The 17,021-nt window shown below is 40.8% G+C and overlaps 1 protein-coding gene across 3 annotated transcripts in view; it reads left to right on the top strand.

Annotated features, from left to right (window-relative positions):
* The first annotated feature begins 693 nt into the window (after positions 1-693).
* Positions 694-17,021, top strand: part of INTS10 (integrator complex subunit 10) — a 32,363-nt gene continuing 16,035 nt past the window's right edge. Inside the window, exons 1-12 of one of the 3 annotated variants that reach the window (XM_047091150.1) lie at positions 694-881; positions 1,440-1,507; positions 2,728-2,831; positions 3,533-3,672; positions 5,633-5,714; positions 6,214-6,354; positions 6,782-6,953; positions 7,386-7,555; positions 8,343-8,476; positions 13,178-13,331; positions 15,135-15,217; positions 16,540-16,692. In XM_047091150.1, the coding sequence (XP_046947106.1) occupies positions 753-881; positions 1,440-1,507; positions 2,728-2,831; positions 3,533-3,672; positions 5,633-5,714; positions 6,214-6,354; positions 6,782-6,953; positions 7,386-7,555; positions 8,343-8,476; positions 13,178-13,331; positions 15,135-15,217; positions 16,540-16,692 (1,530 nt within the window). In that variant the 5' untranslated portion in view covers positions 694-752. The remainder of the gene's footprint in view (positions 882-1,439; positions 1,508-2,727; positions 2,832-3,532; positions 3,673-5,632; positions 5,715-6,213; positions 6,355-6,781; positions 6,954-7,385; positions 7,556-8,342; positions 8,477-13,177; positions 13,332-15,134; positions 15,218-16,539; positions 16,693-17,021) is intronic. The other 2 variants (XM_047091147.1, XM_047091148.1) reach the window with 2 other exon arrangements.

Below are 17,021 nucleotides of genomic sequence, written 5' to 3'. Positions count from 1 at the left end.
ACCGCATGCAGCAAAGCACTTTCCAAGTACTAATTACTGCAAGAGCTCAATGCTTGTTTCAGAAATCAGCAAATAAAGGCATAACGATGTAATGTGGACATACTTTGAAAAGATAAAATGCACCAGAGCGATCTCTAGGCATTACCATGCCTCTCTGACCTTGGACACTAGTCTGGCCTCAGACTTTTTCTCGTAAACTTAAAGCCGGGCAATGAGCCAGGGGCAGGTTCCTCAACTCTGCCCTGGCCAAGGGAGCTCCCCGCGCGCTCTTTCCCGCCGCCTTCTAGGCCCCCCTCTGCCTGTTCCTCTCAAACTTCTTGTACACAGAAGTTTGTCAGCCAGGTTCGGGTACCAGACCTCGAGACACCCAGATACCGCCCACCCGCAGGTCTCCGGGAGAGGAACGGAAGAACACCGTTCCGTAACTCAGCAACTAGAGGCTCTAGCGCATGCCCCCTAGCTTAACAAGAGTCACGCTAGAGCCCGCAAGCGTGGGAATCCACTTCTCCACATTTTGGAGGTGACCTGGAAAAGTCTGTACCAAAACACTGGGTCCTCAAAGAACGAAGGGGCTGGAAGGTCAATGAGAGCGGACCGGAAGAGGGTGCTCGCAAAACCCGGGAAATAATTCCGGATGCGCCAACCCCGACATGCGCAGAAGCCTCCCCTGCGACGGCGGCGGCGGCGGCGGCGGCGTCTCCAGAGCCGGAAGGTACGGCCTGAGCGGCCGGCTGCCTGACGCCTCCTGGGTCATGTCGGCCCAGGGGGACTGCGAGTTCCTGGTGCAGCGAGCCCGGGAACTGGTGCAGCAGGACCTGTGGGCAGCCAAGGCTTGGCTGATCACAGCCCGCAGCCTCTACCCCGCCGACTTTAACATCCAGGTGAGGTCAGGCCGGTGCATGCGGCAGCATCCGTGAAGGTGTGAGTGCTTCGCCGCGCCGGGGCTGCCCTGGCCGCGAGCTGCTCCCGCCCGCCTCGGGGGCCGGACCGCCCCGCTCCCTCTCGTCCCACTTCTCTCCACCTCCCCCGCCCTGCCCTCCGACGCCCTCACACGCCTCCTCCCCTTCGAGGCCAGCACCTGGAGACACCGGGGACCCCGCTCGAGGTCGGAGTGACTGGAAGTGTGGGGGTGCTGTGCTGCTCGGTGGCCCGAACGGTGGCCTCGGCCTTGGGAGAGGCCTTTCGCTCCCTCGCTCATCATCATGGCAGCCATTTGTTTAGTGCCTGCTACTTTTGAGACATTATTCCCCAATCTTGGGAGCCGAAGGGCCCTAGGGTCGCACTCCAAAGCGCCGTGGCCCTGCGTCACCACGTGATGCTTTACTATCAGGCCGTCCCGAGTTGGGGGTGCCCAGTGAAGGCCAACTAGCGCTGCGCGCGGTGAGCCAGGACCGGCCCCGGGCGGAGGTTGTGACCTCTGAGTCTGATCTGTGTTGCAGTATGAGATGTACACCATCGAGCGGAATGCGGAGAGGACTGCCACCGCCGGGAGACTGCTGTACGACATGTGAGTGGGGATGCTGGACTTCAAGCTTGCACTGCCCTGGATCTTTCACGGAGGTTTTGTGTGTGAAAGTGGGAGTTGGGGGGAGATCTTCAAGTTCATCTATGTCTCTGGTATCTAAAGCTTACGTAGTCGTGAGTCTAGGCCTTCAGTTAACTGCTGACATGCTTTCTGCAGAGAAATCTTCCGTTTTATTCTTGTTAAAACTTTTCTTTCTATAATTCATTTTATTTTGGAAATAATACATGCTCTTTGCAGAAGTTCAGACAATACTGAAGTATAGAGAATGACAAGTGAAAGTCCCTACAACTCAACCTGAGTTAAGTTTTGGGTGTCTCTGTATACATGCATACACAGTACAGAAGACATAAAAGTATTTGTGGGGAAGGGTTACAAAAGTGAGATCATACTACTTATATCATGCTGCAGCTTGCTTTCTTCACCCACTTTAATGGAGGGATGCTTTCTCAGGATGTAGAGCTCTTTTTCATATTTTCATAAGGTTTCATAACATTGGTGGGCATTTAGATACTTTCCAATTATTTGAGATTGTATTCAGTGTCAGTAAGGAATTTTGTACCCATATTGTGGTGTTTTTCTATAGAGTGGATTCTTAAACATTGATTTTCACAGTCAAGGGTGTAGTATTTTATATGTTGATACACTACCAAATCACTCTCCAAAAAATACTATTCCACTTTACATTTCTACCAACAATGTATAAGAGTGCCCATTTTCCCACACATTTGCCAACATTGTATGTTATCAGTCTTTCAGATTTTAATTTTTGCCATTGTGATGGAAAGTGGTATGTTGCTTTTTTTAAAAAATTGTGTTCATTGTATTACTAATAAGACTGAGTAGCTTTTTAAGTGTTCTCTTTGCATTCTTTCTGTGATTTGCCTTTGCCCACTTTTGAGTAGTTGTTTGTTTTTGGTTTTGGGGTTTTTTTTTTTAGTCCCTTTTTCTTGTTGATGTTTACAAATGCTTTATATATTATGGTCGTTTGTCTTTTCACTTATAAAAACTCTAAAGACTGTTGTGATTAACTTCATTTTCCTTAGTTTTTATTTTATATTTTTATTTTGCTTTGTTTTGTTACATCTACATATTTACTTGGAATAAAGAAAAATGTGTTTTTCTCTATATGCTAATCTTATTTTCTTTTTTGAATACTATATAGAATCTGACATTTTAATTTAATGCATTCATTTTAAAAATAGGTTTGTGAATTTCCCAGATCAGCCGGTGGTGTGGAGAGAAATCAGCATTATTACATCAGCATTAAGGAATGATTCACAGGATAAACAAACCCAATTTTTAAGAAGTAAGAATGGAGTGATAACTTAATGGGTGTATAAATTACCATTTCTGGACTACTAAGTTATATATGGTAACTCACATCTGTAGTATTGGTACCCACATGTATATTTTGCTCTTGACAACTGAAGTTTGTACAAATGGTATCACTTGGTCTCTTGAGCATTTGCTTAGAAACCCATAAGCTTCCTTAAAGGGTGCAAATTTATCAGTTAGCCCAGGGAATTGAATATATTTTTAACAGGTTTTGCAGTGATCAGAAAGCATCTATAGATTAAGCATATCTCCACAAAATGGGAGAGAAACTTTTAGCAATTTATGGCCTTTCTTGTTAACCCTCACTTTGTGTTGATTGCTATAGCCAAAGATTTCAAATTCTGGATAAAATAGAAAGTAGGTAGTTAAGGTCATTTCAGCATAAACAAGTGCATCCTCTTTATCTCAGCCAACAGCAAGCACTATTGTGACCCTTCACATAAGCCATTCTTGTCTCCTGGATCCAATAAGGCCTCCAAGGGTTTTAGGGTCATTCAGCAAACATCTGTGTCCATTACCATCTAACCCAAAAGCCTTCTAGGTTGTAGGTGAAACTCAGTTATTCCAAATGTAGTATTTATTGTTCTGTACATGAAAATGCCTTACTTCCATATTAGTTTCAAGATTTTCTTTCTGAAAGAAACTTTTTAAAGTAAAATGTGTTATGCACAGGTTTGTTTGAAACTCTCCCTGGTCGAGTCCAGTGCGAAATGTTACTAAAGGTAACAGAACAATGCTTCAACACATTGGAACGATCAGAAATGTTGCTTCTGCTTTTGAGACGCTTCCCTGAAACAGTGGTACAGCATGGGGTATGATTTGATCATTTCCTTTTTCTTAAGAGAAAATAAAATTGATCAACACATTCATCAGTTGGGTTAAAAGCAATAGTGTGTATTATTTTAGAGCAGAAATTCTGAAGAGCACTAGGTAAGATTGAATATAAGAAATCTTTGTCAGTAAAGCTAAAAGTATGTCACTGTTATCAAACTTTATAAATTTCCAGTAGAAGTTGTCCTGTCGGTGTAAGGAAACAGCCAGCTTTGACAGTGCTGTTTATTTGCAGTCTGTAAAGTACAGTAAAATTATTTTAAAAATCCTACTCCGTTGTAGTCAAGAACATGTTTGAATTTAAATGAGAGCCATAGTCTGTAGTCTTAACAGGCATGTTTCTCATGTACTTTTCCCTCAATTACTTATATCTGTAATAATTATTGAATGCTATTGGCAGGCATTGGTAAGTGTTCGGTATCTCCTGTACTTCCCAGACCCTTTGAGGTAGATAGTATCCGACTGTACAGATGAAGAAACTGAATCTTAAATATGTTAGTAATTTCCATAGCCATCAAATGGAAGAGTCAGGATTCAAATCACTAACTCTTAATTCCAGCTCTGTTGCTTATTCTTTCCCACACCATTTTTCAAGCTTTGGCCCCAGTTAACCTTTTCTGTACCACCCTATATTAGTTGCCTAGGGCTGCTATAACAAAGTACCAGAAAACTGAGTGGCTTAAGACAACAGAAATTTATTCTCTCACAGTTCTGGAAGCTGGAAGTTCAAAAAAGCAAGGTGTGGGCAGGGCCATGCTCCCTCTAAAGGCTCTAGGGAAGAATGCTTCCTACTCTTCCTAGCTTCTGGTGGTCACCAGCAGTCTGTCATTTCTTGGCTTGCAGCTACATCATTTCAGTGTCTGCCTCTGTTGTCATATGGCCTTCCCTGTGTGTCTTCCCTGTGTTCCTATGTCTTCACATGACCTTGTAAAGATTGTAGTCATTGGATTTAGGGCCTTTCCTAACCTAGTATGCCTTCATCTTAACTAATTGCATCTACAAAGACCTTATTTTTTTTTATAGCATAAAATATATGTAAGGTCACATGCTGAGTGGAGGTGGACATGAATTTTGGGAGGATGCTATTCAACCCAATACATTCTTTAATCATTACTCAACTTTTAACTGTTTGTATTATATTATCTTTTACATTGTTCTACCCCTACCCCAAGCATCCCCAAGTGACCCCAAGGAGATAACACAGACACCTTGATGGGTTTTGATAAGCTAACTTTCTACTATGCTAGGAAATACATAGTAGAAAGTAATGGAAAGGTGGCCTTAAAAGTCAGACAGTTGTGGGACACCTGGGTGCTCATTCCATTAGGCATCTGACTCTTAATTGTGGCTGGGGTCATGATCTCGTGGTTCTTGTGGGTTTGAGCCCTGTATCAGGCTCTGTGCTGATGATGTGGAGTCTGCTTGGGATTCTGTCTCTTTCCCTGTCTCTGGCCCTCCCCTGCTCACACTGTTTCTTTATCTCTGTCAAAAATTTAAAAAAAAAGTCAAACAGTTGTGTCTAGCCTAGCCTAGGCTGTATGATTGCCTACTTGTGACAACTCTTGAAAGTGATAAGGTTTGCCAACATAATATATCTTGATGCAGAGAATAGTTTCTATGTTTGGTACAAAATCTATTATTCTAATCAGTTCCAACCCTTCCTTTAAGTTTCTGTAGACATTTAATATTCATTTTAATTTTGCTAGTTCAGAGGAGAATAACCAAGCCAAAGTAGTTGTTGATCAGGTGAATTTAGGGTTTCCTTCTGGGCTGTGTTGCTGATGTATCCTTTTGTTTTCTAGTCTTTAAAATGAGAATATTTGTTTCCTGGGGAAGTTTGCATATACAGACTGCGTGGTAAATTTTAAAAGCCATTTCTTTATGTAATTCTGACATCTTAAACTGTAGCGCATTTAAATGACTAATTGTATTTTGAAACAGGTTGGCCTTGGGGAAGCACTACTAGAGGCTGAAACTATTGAAGAACAAGAATCTCCTGTTAACTGCTTTAGAAAATTATTTGGTAAGAAAAATTGTATTTTGTACTAATTCTTTGCAGTGAGTAGAATATGCTGGAGTAAGTATCATTTTAGTGATAAGGTCATTTGTGGAAAGCAAAAGAACTTTTCATATTATGAAATTTAAATCCTGGTTTATTTTTTTAGTCCAGAAAGCATTTTAAACAACTTCTAAATTTTTATTGTCATATTTGATACCTCCAAAAGAATATGTACAACCATATATTCAAGTATGAAGCATAATAATAAACATCTGAATTGTCACTAGTTCAAGAACTAGGCCAGTACCCATAATGTATAATCTGCCTGTGTGTTTCCTTGCTAGCTCCAGCCACTAGTACCCTGTGCACTGTAAATTTTAAATAAATGTGCCATAAGGGGGTTGTTCCCCTGTATATTTTAAGTAATTACATTAAGTGAAGTCTAAAACAAATTCTGTTTTTCTCACAATTGTAGGGTAGACAGACAACTTAATCGTTTTTTCTTATTTTTCCCCTTCAACAGTTTGTGATGTTCTTCCACTAATAATTAACAACCATGATGTTCGATTGCCTGCCAATTTATTATATAAGTACTTGAACAAAGCAGCTGAATTTTATATTAATTACGTCACTAGGTCTACTCAGATAGAGAGTCAGCACCAAGGTAAGTGAAAATATCCTGCAGTTTTATTTATACAGACTTTAGTAAATTGCAAACTCAGAAATCCCTCATCATTCTGATTATTCTCTGGATACACACCAGTTTGATAGTGTTTCTAAAAGATGGTTCCTGGAAAAAAAATACTACAGGTAAGAGAAGAAACTTTTCTGGAACCAGTTTTACCATTTGACTGAAACAGTCAACTTGCTGAACTATGATGTGAGTGCACCAAGCTTCATACATGTACCACAGCTTGAAAGTCATTTTCTGCTATACCCATGGCCAGTTGTGGGTCTTTAAACAAAGCACATAATGTGTTTGGATTCTGTGCTCTTGTCTTTTGAATGGGGATTCTTTTTCTTTCTCTGTCAGGTATCACATACATAGTAAGTAGTAAGATTAATTGTAGACTACTCTTCTCATTTCTCAGGTGCCCAAGAATCATCTGATTTAATGTCACCTAGCAAACGGAGCTCTCAGAAGTACATAATAGAAGGGCTGACTGAAAAATCATCCCAGATTGTGGACCCTTGGGAGAGGTTGTTTAAGATTTTAAATGTTGTTGGAATGAGATGTGAATGGCAGATGGATAAAGGAAGACGGTAAAACATTGTTCATTTCTAGAATTGCTTAGCAAGTCTTCTGATACCATGTTCTCAAGATCTTTAAAAACAAAATCACATTCTTAAAAAGCGTATAATGCATAGGTATACTTTTGTTTGGGCAAATTCTGTAACCATGGTATTTATGCAAAAGAGGGTGGTTTTTCACTTTATTAAAAGATTCGCAATGAAAGTATGAACTCTTAAGAAGATGTTGAGGTTAAAGCATTCCTTCGCATTCAGAGGAAACAATAGCTATTTTGTTGTGTCTGTGTCCTGAAATAGTGATCTGATTATTGCTCTAATTCAGAAGGGGAATTTCAAATGCCTGCTGCTACATTTGGCAAATGTAATGCTTCTGTTAGGGCTTTTCTCTAGACCTTTTGCTGTCAAGCCCAGAGTAATTAATTTTTGTCATCCTTCATCTTTCAGAAGCTATGGTGATATTTTGCATAGAATGAAGGATCTCTGCAGATACATGACCAACTTTGATAATGAAGCTCATGCAAAATATAAAAACCAAGTGGTTTATTCCACTATGTTGGTCTTCTTTAAGAATGCATTCCAGTATGTCAACAGCATACAACCATCTCTGTTCCAAGGTTGGTTTAAGAATTTTAGAGTCTCCCAAAATACTGACTTTGGCTAGGATGATGAAAGATGAAAATGTTAACCTTAACATTGTTCTTAGATGCAAATAACTGCGGGGTAACACCAGGGCTTTCTTTTAGTTGTTGGTAGTTTTTATGTAAGTATGTTTTCATTTACAGTTTCTATATTAAAGGATATAGTGGTACCGTGAAACTAAATACAGATACTCAGTGCCTCTGTTTTTAAAAAGCAGCAGATGTAGCAAAGTGTTAAAGTAGATTTCACAAAGACTTTGCAGTAGACAGAGATTTTTTAAGTAATATATTTGCATATAAATTCATATAAAACATGAAAAGTAGAAAAATAAGAGCATGAAATCACCTACCCATCCAATATAACTACTCTCATTTTTGTGTATTGCCTTATAGCCTTTCATATATTTAGATATTGTTTGGAATTTGTAGCTATAATGTATTGTACATATAATACACTCTTAGTGTTTTTTGCTAATTTTATGATTCATGATAGCTATAAAAAATTTCTAGATAAGTAAGAACAAATAACAAAGAAGGAACTTTGATTTATAATCTGTCATTGAGAGAGAACCTTTATTAACTATTTGGTGTATATCTGTATAGTCTTTTTTCTTATTCTTGCACACTTGTTTGTCTACCTAACTGGGATCACACTGAACATACTTTTTAATGACCTGTATTTACAGCTGAGTAAACTTCTACCTGATATTGTTTTCTTTTCCTTGCCGCATTTTTAAGTGTTGGTGTTTCCCCCCATCCATAGGTCCTAATGCCCCAAGCCAAGTTCCACTGGTTCTTCTTGAGGATGTATCAAATGTGTATGGTGATGTAGAAATTGATCGTAACAAACATATACATAAAAAGAGGAAACTAGCTGAGGGAAGAGAAAAAACCATGGTAATCCTTTCAGATATGATTATTAACAGACTATATGTTTATGGTTTGCTGGAAATGAGTCTTTGTAAAATATAGCTTTGGAGCTGAATTGATAAAATTGTTGGGGCTTTTCGTCATAATTACCGTATAAATCAGCGGTTCTCAACTAAAGTGATTTTGCCACCCTCCCCCTCCCCCCCGGACATATGGCAGTGTCTGGGGACATTTTTTTATTTCCACGGCTTGGTGTGGAGGAATTGCTATTAATATCTACCATGTAGAGGCCAGAGATGCCGCTAACCATGCCAGAGTGACCAGGACAGGCCCACGACAAAGAGTTGTCCAGCCTAAAAGGCAAATGTTGAGAAACCCTGGTAAAAGTTAATTCTATCTCTTTTGACGGCATGACATCAAATGTAAAAAGCAAAGGCAAATGAACTGCATTGAACATCTAGACAGAGTGCTATGCTGAGTCCTGGCCTCAGAATGGAAAGTGCTGAGGTGTTCCAGCTAGGAAGTAATTACAACCCAAGGGGACATGTCAGAAAGTTTTCATGAAGGAGGTCAGCATTTGAAATCAGCCTTGAAGGATGTATATAGCATTTTGTCATTTGCAATTGGGGGGTGAAATTTGTGAAGAGTAGACAGTTTGCACAAGATGCAAGAGGCCGGAGAATGTGAAGAACCACTGGTCTTCTGATTAGGCCAGGCAGCAGGCCTGGACGGGACAGTGATTTCTAAATTTAATTTTAATGCAGAGGAATCCTTTCAAGAAAAGCTTTAGTGGAGGCCCAGCGGAGATGCTTTAGGTCAGGAGTCAGCGAACTTTCTCTGTAAAGGGCCAGGTAATAAGTAGGTTAGGCTTAGAGGCTCAATGGTCTCTACTGCAGCTAGCTACTCAGCTCTGCTGTTACAATACAAAAAAACAGCGATAGACAATAGTAAACAAATGAAGTGGCCGTGTTCTAATAAAACTTTATTTACTAAAGGAGCATTTGACCTGCAGGTCACAGTTTGCTAATCCCTGCTCCAGGTGGATACCTCAGGGGAGCCCAGAGTTTCACCTACTTCCTGTCCCCTCTCCTCCTTTCAGTCCCCTCACTACTTCTTCAGCCCCTAAGTAACATTTACTAGACCGGGGCATGAGGAGATAATGTGCCTTAAGATCAGTTTAATCTGGGTGCCTGGGTGGATCAGTTAGTTGAGCGTCTGACTTCAGTTTAGGTCACAATCTCACAGTTTGTGAGTTTGAGCCCCACGTTGGGCTCTGCGCTGACAGAGCCTAGAGCTTGCTTTGGATTCTGTGTCTCCCTTTCTCTCCACCCCTTCTCTGCTCACACTCTGACACTCTCTCTCTCTCAAGAAATTTTTTTTTAATTTTTAAAAAAATGTCAGTTTAATCTGATGTTTTTATAGATTGTATGAGATAGAATGGAGCAGGGAAGACCAAGCCTTCTGAAGGCTTTTAAGGTTATTAAACCTTATGGTAAATTCATTTGTTTCCTCCCACAGAAAAATGCACACATTTACTGTTCTACAAATAATTTCAGAGGTTGAGAGATGCTTTGAAATCCAACCCTGAACCCCATTTTGAGAACTCTGTGCCAATCAGACTTTCCTGGATGCCCTCTGAGTCATGCTTTAAAAAGATTCCTAAGGCTGCTAGGTACCTACTCTTTCCTTCTTTGCTGACATTCCCAGGAGGGATAACTCGTTCACTCTCCCTTTTGGTTTCCATGAGTGCGTGGTTTATCCGGGTGTGTCACGTTAAGACCACAGATACCTGCCATGTAATAATAGGTTGTAATAATACTGGTTTTACCTAAAAGCAATGACATGTCCCATATAAATCAGTATAAATAACATGGCTCTCAGTCTGTTTCTCCATCTCCACCACTTCCTCCCTGTCCAAGGCATCCCAGTCTTTCGTATATCATCAGGATCATCCTCTTCCTGCTTGCCCTCTTGCTCCCTGCCAACTCTCTTCTCTACCCAGCAGGCTTAGTGACGTTTTAAAGACATGAAGCAGACATCACTCCTTTTCTTTACCACCTCTAGTGGCTTCCCATCATGCTCAGAATAAAAGCCAAACTCTTCACTTTGCCTTTAAGGCAGTTACTGATCAGGCCTTTGCATCCTCCAGTGCTCTGAGCCCCTTCCTACCCCTGGACCTCTGCCCCTGGGCTGTGCTCTAGGGTTGGAGTACTTCTCTCTGGCAGGCTGTGTGCTAGTCTCTTAGCTGTAGGCCCAGACTTTTGTCCCTCTGCAGCCTCCTTAAACCCTCTGGCCCTCTGGTTCCTCCTGTTTTTCACCTGTCATGTGTCACCTGGCAGGCCCTGCTCTCATACTGTGGCTCTCCAGCCAATCTGTGTTTCCATCTATTTTTGTTTTTACTCTCCTGATTTCTTCCTGGTTTTCATTCTGTGCCACAGTCTGCACCCCCCCAACCCCCCTCCTTCCCTGCCAGGTCTGTGTGTGCCATCACAGCAGAGGACATATCTGATGGCCCAAAGTTCAGCTTATCAGCTCATCTTGTTGTAGTGTTTTGTTTCTTTTAATAACCGTCAAAAAATTGGGAGATTTCTCACAACAGTATCTGATATGCTGGCCCCTAACGCTGGCACATATTTGGAGCGGGGCAGAGGCTGCCCACCTGAGATGGGTGTGCATTCTCCACCCAGCTGAATTCCTTGGCTCATGTGACATGTCAGGTGGCTGGAGCTGGGGGCTGTCCTCTCCCACGGGCAATAAGTTCTCCACCCGCACACATTTGTGTGTGTTCCCTGTAGTCAGGATTCTTGCTTACAGCATTCCCTCGGAACTTCAGAGGCTACTTTTGCATTTCAAAAGTAATTTCTCTAAATTCTAGAAACTGTTTAGAACTCCATACTATTCCCACCACATCTCAGGTCCCTTCCATAAACTCCCGATCTCATTTTGAGGCAGGAATGTTTTCTCTAAGTTGCAACACCAGTGCCTACCCCATTCATATCAGTGTATCTTATTAGATTGGCAACATGTGGCAAGGAGCTGGACCCTGAAAAAATAAGATGCCTAGCAGGTTTTGATTGTGAAAGGGATGGGGTATGTGTCATTACTGAGGGAGGATAAGAATGTGGCAGCTAAATAGAGTGGGTAGGGAGGGTCCCCAAGCATCAGGAGTAGCAGGAGGATACTAAGTCTGAGGGGAAGAAAGGTGGGAGTGAAGGACTTGTTTTTTCTGAGATTAGCTTGAGGAATTGAGTTTTTAGCTAAAATATTTGTACATATTTTTAAATGATCTTAGTGATGTAAAAATTTGCAGGGAGAATTTAATTTGGGTCATTAAGTTGGCAAAATAACCTAGATAGAATAAAAGACTCAAGAAATTCTCAGCAAAATAAAATTAAATGGAGCTGTTTTACCTTTACTGTTTTTTGGCAAAATGTCTAACCATGCTCACTGGCACTTACAACACTTACAACACTTAGAACAAGCAATTCTCTGAGACCTCTCTTTTCTTTAGCTAAATATTTCTTGGGATGAAGAACAAGAAACGTAGAACTCTTTTGTAAAATACAGAAGGCATTAATAGATAAGTATTATTGTTAAGCATAAGTAATTCCTGGCCGACACCTTGCATTGGGGGAGCAGAGCCAAAGAGAGGGGTGGCCACAGGAGAAGATATATCTAGGGAACAAAAAAAATAAGTAACTCATTTCTCTCAATTCTTAGGGCATTTGGGCTTTAATTTTATTCCACGACATGACAAACTTATTTGGAAGCAAATTAAATGATGTCACATATTGGGGGGGAAAGTAAACTATAAAACAGATGCTACTTAAGCTTTATCTCTGAATATAAAAATCTGATTTGGGGCTTTTATAACACTGATAATGTTTTTAAACTATTGGAGCTTTACTTGAAAGCAACATAAGCTTAGAATTTATCATGAGAAAAACATAAGCTTAGGGGCACCTGAGTGGCTCAGTCAGTTGGGTGTCTGACTTCAGCTCAGGTCATGATCTCACAGTTCGTGGGTTCAAGCCCGGCATTGGGCTCTGTGCTGACAGCTCAGCGCCTGGGGCCTGCTTTGGATTCTGTGTCTCATTCTCTCTCTGCCCCTCCCCCATTTGTGCTCTGTCTCTGTCTCTCAAAAATAAATAAAAATGTAAAAAAAATTTTTTTAAAAATAAGCTTAATTTTTAAGGTAAAAATTGAATTGTAAGAGTGAAAAGATGGAAAATTTACATTAATTTTTAAAGCTAAATTGTTAAATTCAAAAATTATACTCAGGATAGTATCCTTTGATAAAGTCCATATGGTAATCAGAATTGGTGGCAACAAATATAATAACACACCAGTGCAGCTGACCCTTGAACAAGGGGGTTAGGGGCGCCAGCCCTATGCACCCTACACAGTCACAGATCTGTGTATAACTTCTGACTCCCTCCAGAACTTAACTACTAACAGCCTACTATTGACCAGAAGCCTTACCAACAACATAAGTAGTTGGTTATTCTGTATTTGTTATGTGTTATGTATTATATACTGTATTCTTACAATAAAGTAAGCTGGAGAAAAAAATGTTATTAAGGAAATCATGAGGAGAAAAAACATTTACACTGCTGTACTGTAAAAAAATCTGTGTATACATGGATCTGTGTCATTCAAACCCATGCTGTTGAAGGGTCACGCATACATAACTGTAAGTTAGTCCTATTCTTCACCTTCTCTAAACAGAGTTCGGATGATGAAGACTGTTCGGCAAAAGGAAGGAATCGTCACATTGTAGTCAATAAAGCAGAGCTTGCTAACTCCATTGAAGTTCTAGAAAGCTTTAAGCTGGCCAGGGAGAGCTGGGAGTTGCTCTACTCCCTAGAATTCCTTGACAAGGGTAAGAACATGCTGTTGTATTGGTGCTGTTTAATTTTTATATAAGGTGAGTGTGCTAATAAAAACATTATTCTGCTTGAAATAAGACATGGCTAACTAAATTGATTACAGTAGTTGACATGTTTTATAGGATTCTTTTTTAGTAGGACATCTAATCAGTTATTAATCAAATAACCATTTACCTCTTAGCTTTTACTATGAGTGGTTTTTTTTTAAAGTTTACTTATTTTGAGAGAGAAAGAGAGCCTGTGAACACACAGGGGAGGGGCACAGAGAGAGAGAGAGAGAGAGGAATCCCAAGCAGGTTCCATGCAGTTAGGGTAGAGCCCTGTGAGGGGCTCGAACTCCGGAACCGTGAGATCATGACCTGAACCAAAATCAAGAGCCGGAGGCTTAACTGACTGAGCCACCCAGGTGCCCCTACTCTGAGTATAATTATAATTAGGGTTGGGGTGGAGTGTCAGGGAGAGTTTTAGGTCTTTTAACATTTGTATTGCTGACCTCTTTTTCTTGCTGGGTTTGTTTTGTGCTTTTGGTTCTTCTGACCTACTGCTTTGTATCTTCCTTATGTAGTGTAGCCAAGTATACAAAAGGTAATGCTATTTTTATCTGCATTAACTCTATTACCTGAAAAACTCACACTACAGAAAGATTGTTTTCCTTTGAGAATAGACCTAAAACTAGGGGAAGTTTTACAGTTATTAAGTATTTCAGGAGCAGTTGGATGGCTCTCAGTCAGTTAAGCCCTGGATTCTTTGATTTATTCCCAGGTCATGATCTCATGGTTCCTGAGTTCAAGCCCCAAACTGGGCTCTGCACTGACAGCATGGAGTCTGCTTGGAATTCTCTCACTGTCTCCCTGTCCCTCCCCAACATATGCATGTGCTCTTTTTCTCTGTGTCAAACAAATAGACGTGTTTTTTAAAAAGTATTTCAACATTACTTAGAAATCAGTAGCACTTTGCTAACCAATGTATTTTTACTGTAATTTGGAACCAAGGCTCTTTACTTTCCTTCTGGCCAGTGGACCTTCATCCCTTGGCCCACTTGCATCACATACCTGTACAGAACCCATGATCAGATGTGTCATGTCATTTTCATTTTTTCTGAGTAAATATAGCATCACTTGGTTTCTTCGGTTGCCTCTAGAATTATAAACATGTATGTACCTTGACCTTTGGAGGGGATTTTTCTTTATTTGTAAATTGACTTTTTAAAAAATGAGTAGAACTCTTAGTGTTATATCTTTGTTATCTTAACTGGGTGAAAATAAAACAATACCTTTTTCTGAGGTGAGCAAAGTTATTTACAAGATAAATGAGATAATATGTGAACTGTATTTTGAACAGCTCTTGGGACATTGTATGTGCTTAATAATTGTTGGTGCCTAGTGAAAATACTGCTTGTGTATTATATTCTAACTTCACTGTCTAATTGAAATTATAGGCCATTGTTTTTTTGTTTGTTTATTTTTGAGAGAGAGAGAAACAGAACGTGATTGGGGGAGGGACAAAGAGAGAGTGGGACACAGAATCTGAAGCAGGCTCCAGGCTCTGAGCTGTCAGCACAGAGCCCGAGGAGCGGCTTGAACTCACCAGCTGTGAGATCATGACTTGAGGGGAAGTCAGAAGCTCAACTGACTGAGCCACTCAGGCACCCGAAATTCTAGACCATTGTTTTAGAAATCGAAGTCTATAGTTGCTATCCATTTTTTGGTAGTTTTTCTCTGTTGTTTTGCTGGGTTTGTTTTGTTTTCTGCTTCTCTGTTAACATGTTTTTGGTAAATTTTCTTCTGAATTCTCAGAATTTACAAGAATTTGTTTGGCATGGAAGACAGATACTTGGCTTTGGTTAAGAATCTTCCTCACTGATATGATCATCTATCAGGTAATGTGATGTATGATTTAAGTTCCTGTGTTTGTATAGAATGACTATTACTGTGAACCGACTGTAGCATGCGAGGTGTGCGTGTTTCTTCTGTAGACTAGTCATGCTCTGAAGACATGTTGTGTCTTTCATTTCAAAATAACCCCAAAATGACAAGGCTGCATCTTCTGTGTTACTTTTGTGATGTCCACCCTCTGTAAAAGTAAGATTTTTACTTTTCAATAAAAAATGAATACTTCCCACCCCTCCTTGTCTGCACTGTGATGGAGGCCTTCTGCCTGGCTCTCCTTATGCCTGGAAGGGAGAGAGCAAATTCCCTAAGGGGGTACAGAGCTCCCAGCCTCCATTGTTTTTTTTAACAATCTTTTTTTTTTTTTTTTTTAATTTTTTTTTTCAACGTTTATTTATTTTTGGGACAGAGAGAGACAGAGCATGAACGGGGGAGGGGCAGAGAGAGAAGGAGACACAGAATCGGAAACAGGCTCCAGGCTCTGAGCCATCAGCCCAGAGCCCGACGCGGGGCTCGAACTCACAGACCGCGAGATCATGACCTGGCTGAAGTCGGACGCTTAACCGACTGCGCCACCCAGGCGCCCCAAGCCTCCATTGTTGAAATGGACAGGGTGCTGCTTCCATCCTACGTAAAGGAGAGATGGTATTAGTAGTAAAATATTTATAAGAAATGGTATATCCAAAATGTACGTTATCCAAAAGTTGGTGTTATTTTATTTAGTATTAAGAATTAAGACCAAGGGTGCCTGGCTGACCCAGTCAGTAGAGCATGTGATTCTGGATCTTGGAGTCATGAGTTCAATCCCCACTTTGAGTGTAGAGGGTACTAAAAAATCATTAAATAAACTGAAAGCAGTGGGCGGTGGGGAGGCACCTGGGTGGCTCGGTCGGTTAAGGGTCTGACTTTGGCTCGGGTCATGATCTCGTGGTTCATGAGCTCAAGCCCCGCGTCGGGCTCTGTGCTGGCAGCTCGGAACCTGGAGTCTGCTTCAGATTCTGTGTCTCCCTCTCTCTGCCCCTCCCCTGCTCACGCACTATCTCGCTCTCTCAAAATAAATAAACATTAAAAAAAAAAAAAAAAGGAATTAAGACCAGAGAGAAAACTCTTTGTATGTGTAAAGTACCTCCATTGAGAACCCCCCATCTTTCTTTAAGTAAGTTGGTTTGATTATTGCTAAGTCTCCTCTTTCCTCCTCTGATGATCAAGCAGAGCTACCTTATTTGGAGTTGCTTGCTGCTTGCTTAATTAACTCTGGAGATTTATTTAAATGGCAGTGTTTTTCACCTCCTCGCTGTTATGTCTTTTTTAGGGTCAATATAAAAAAGCAATAGCCAGCCTGCATCATTTAGCAGCTCTCCAGGGATCACTTCCTCAGCCACAGATCACGGGACAGGGGACCCTGGAGCATCAGCGAGCACTCATCCAGCTAGCGACTTGCCACTTCGCTCTAGGAGAGTACAGAGTGAGTAGTGTGTGCCTTGCACGGGGACCCTCATTCACTAAGCTTCCCTGGGGCTTCCTCTTTTTCCTATAGTGGGCTTTTAATACAGCGCATGTTTATTTGAAAAAGGGTCTTTCTGCCTAGATTTTAATCAACTAATCTGCTGATGAAAATCTTGATGATTTTGTTTTACTCCATTTTCTGTTTACTTACAGCTTTCCTGAAATAGACTTCAGTACTTTTCAGATTCCATTTTATTGGAGGATGATTTTTTTTTTCTTTACTTTCTTATCTGGAATCCCTTTAGAGCAGAATCAGTCCTATTGTACTCTGACAGAAGAGGCATATAC

The sequence above is a fragment of the Lynx rufus genome, unplaced genomic scaffold (genome assembly GCF_022079265.1).
Source record: "Lynx rufus isolate CCGP_SWC_20201006 ecotype Redwood Valley unplaced genomic scaffold, mLynRuf1.p SCAF_3, whole genome shotgun sequence".
In the NCBI taxonomy this organism is placed as follows: Eukaryota; Metazoa; Chordata; class Mammalia; order Carnivora; family Felidae; genus Lynx; species Lynx rufus.
Note: the sequence above shows the minus strand (reverse complement) of the source record. Positions and strands in the feature narration are given on the sequence as shown.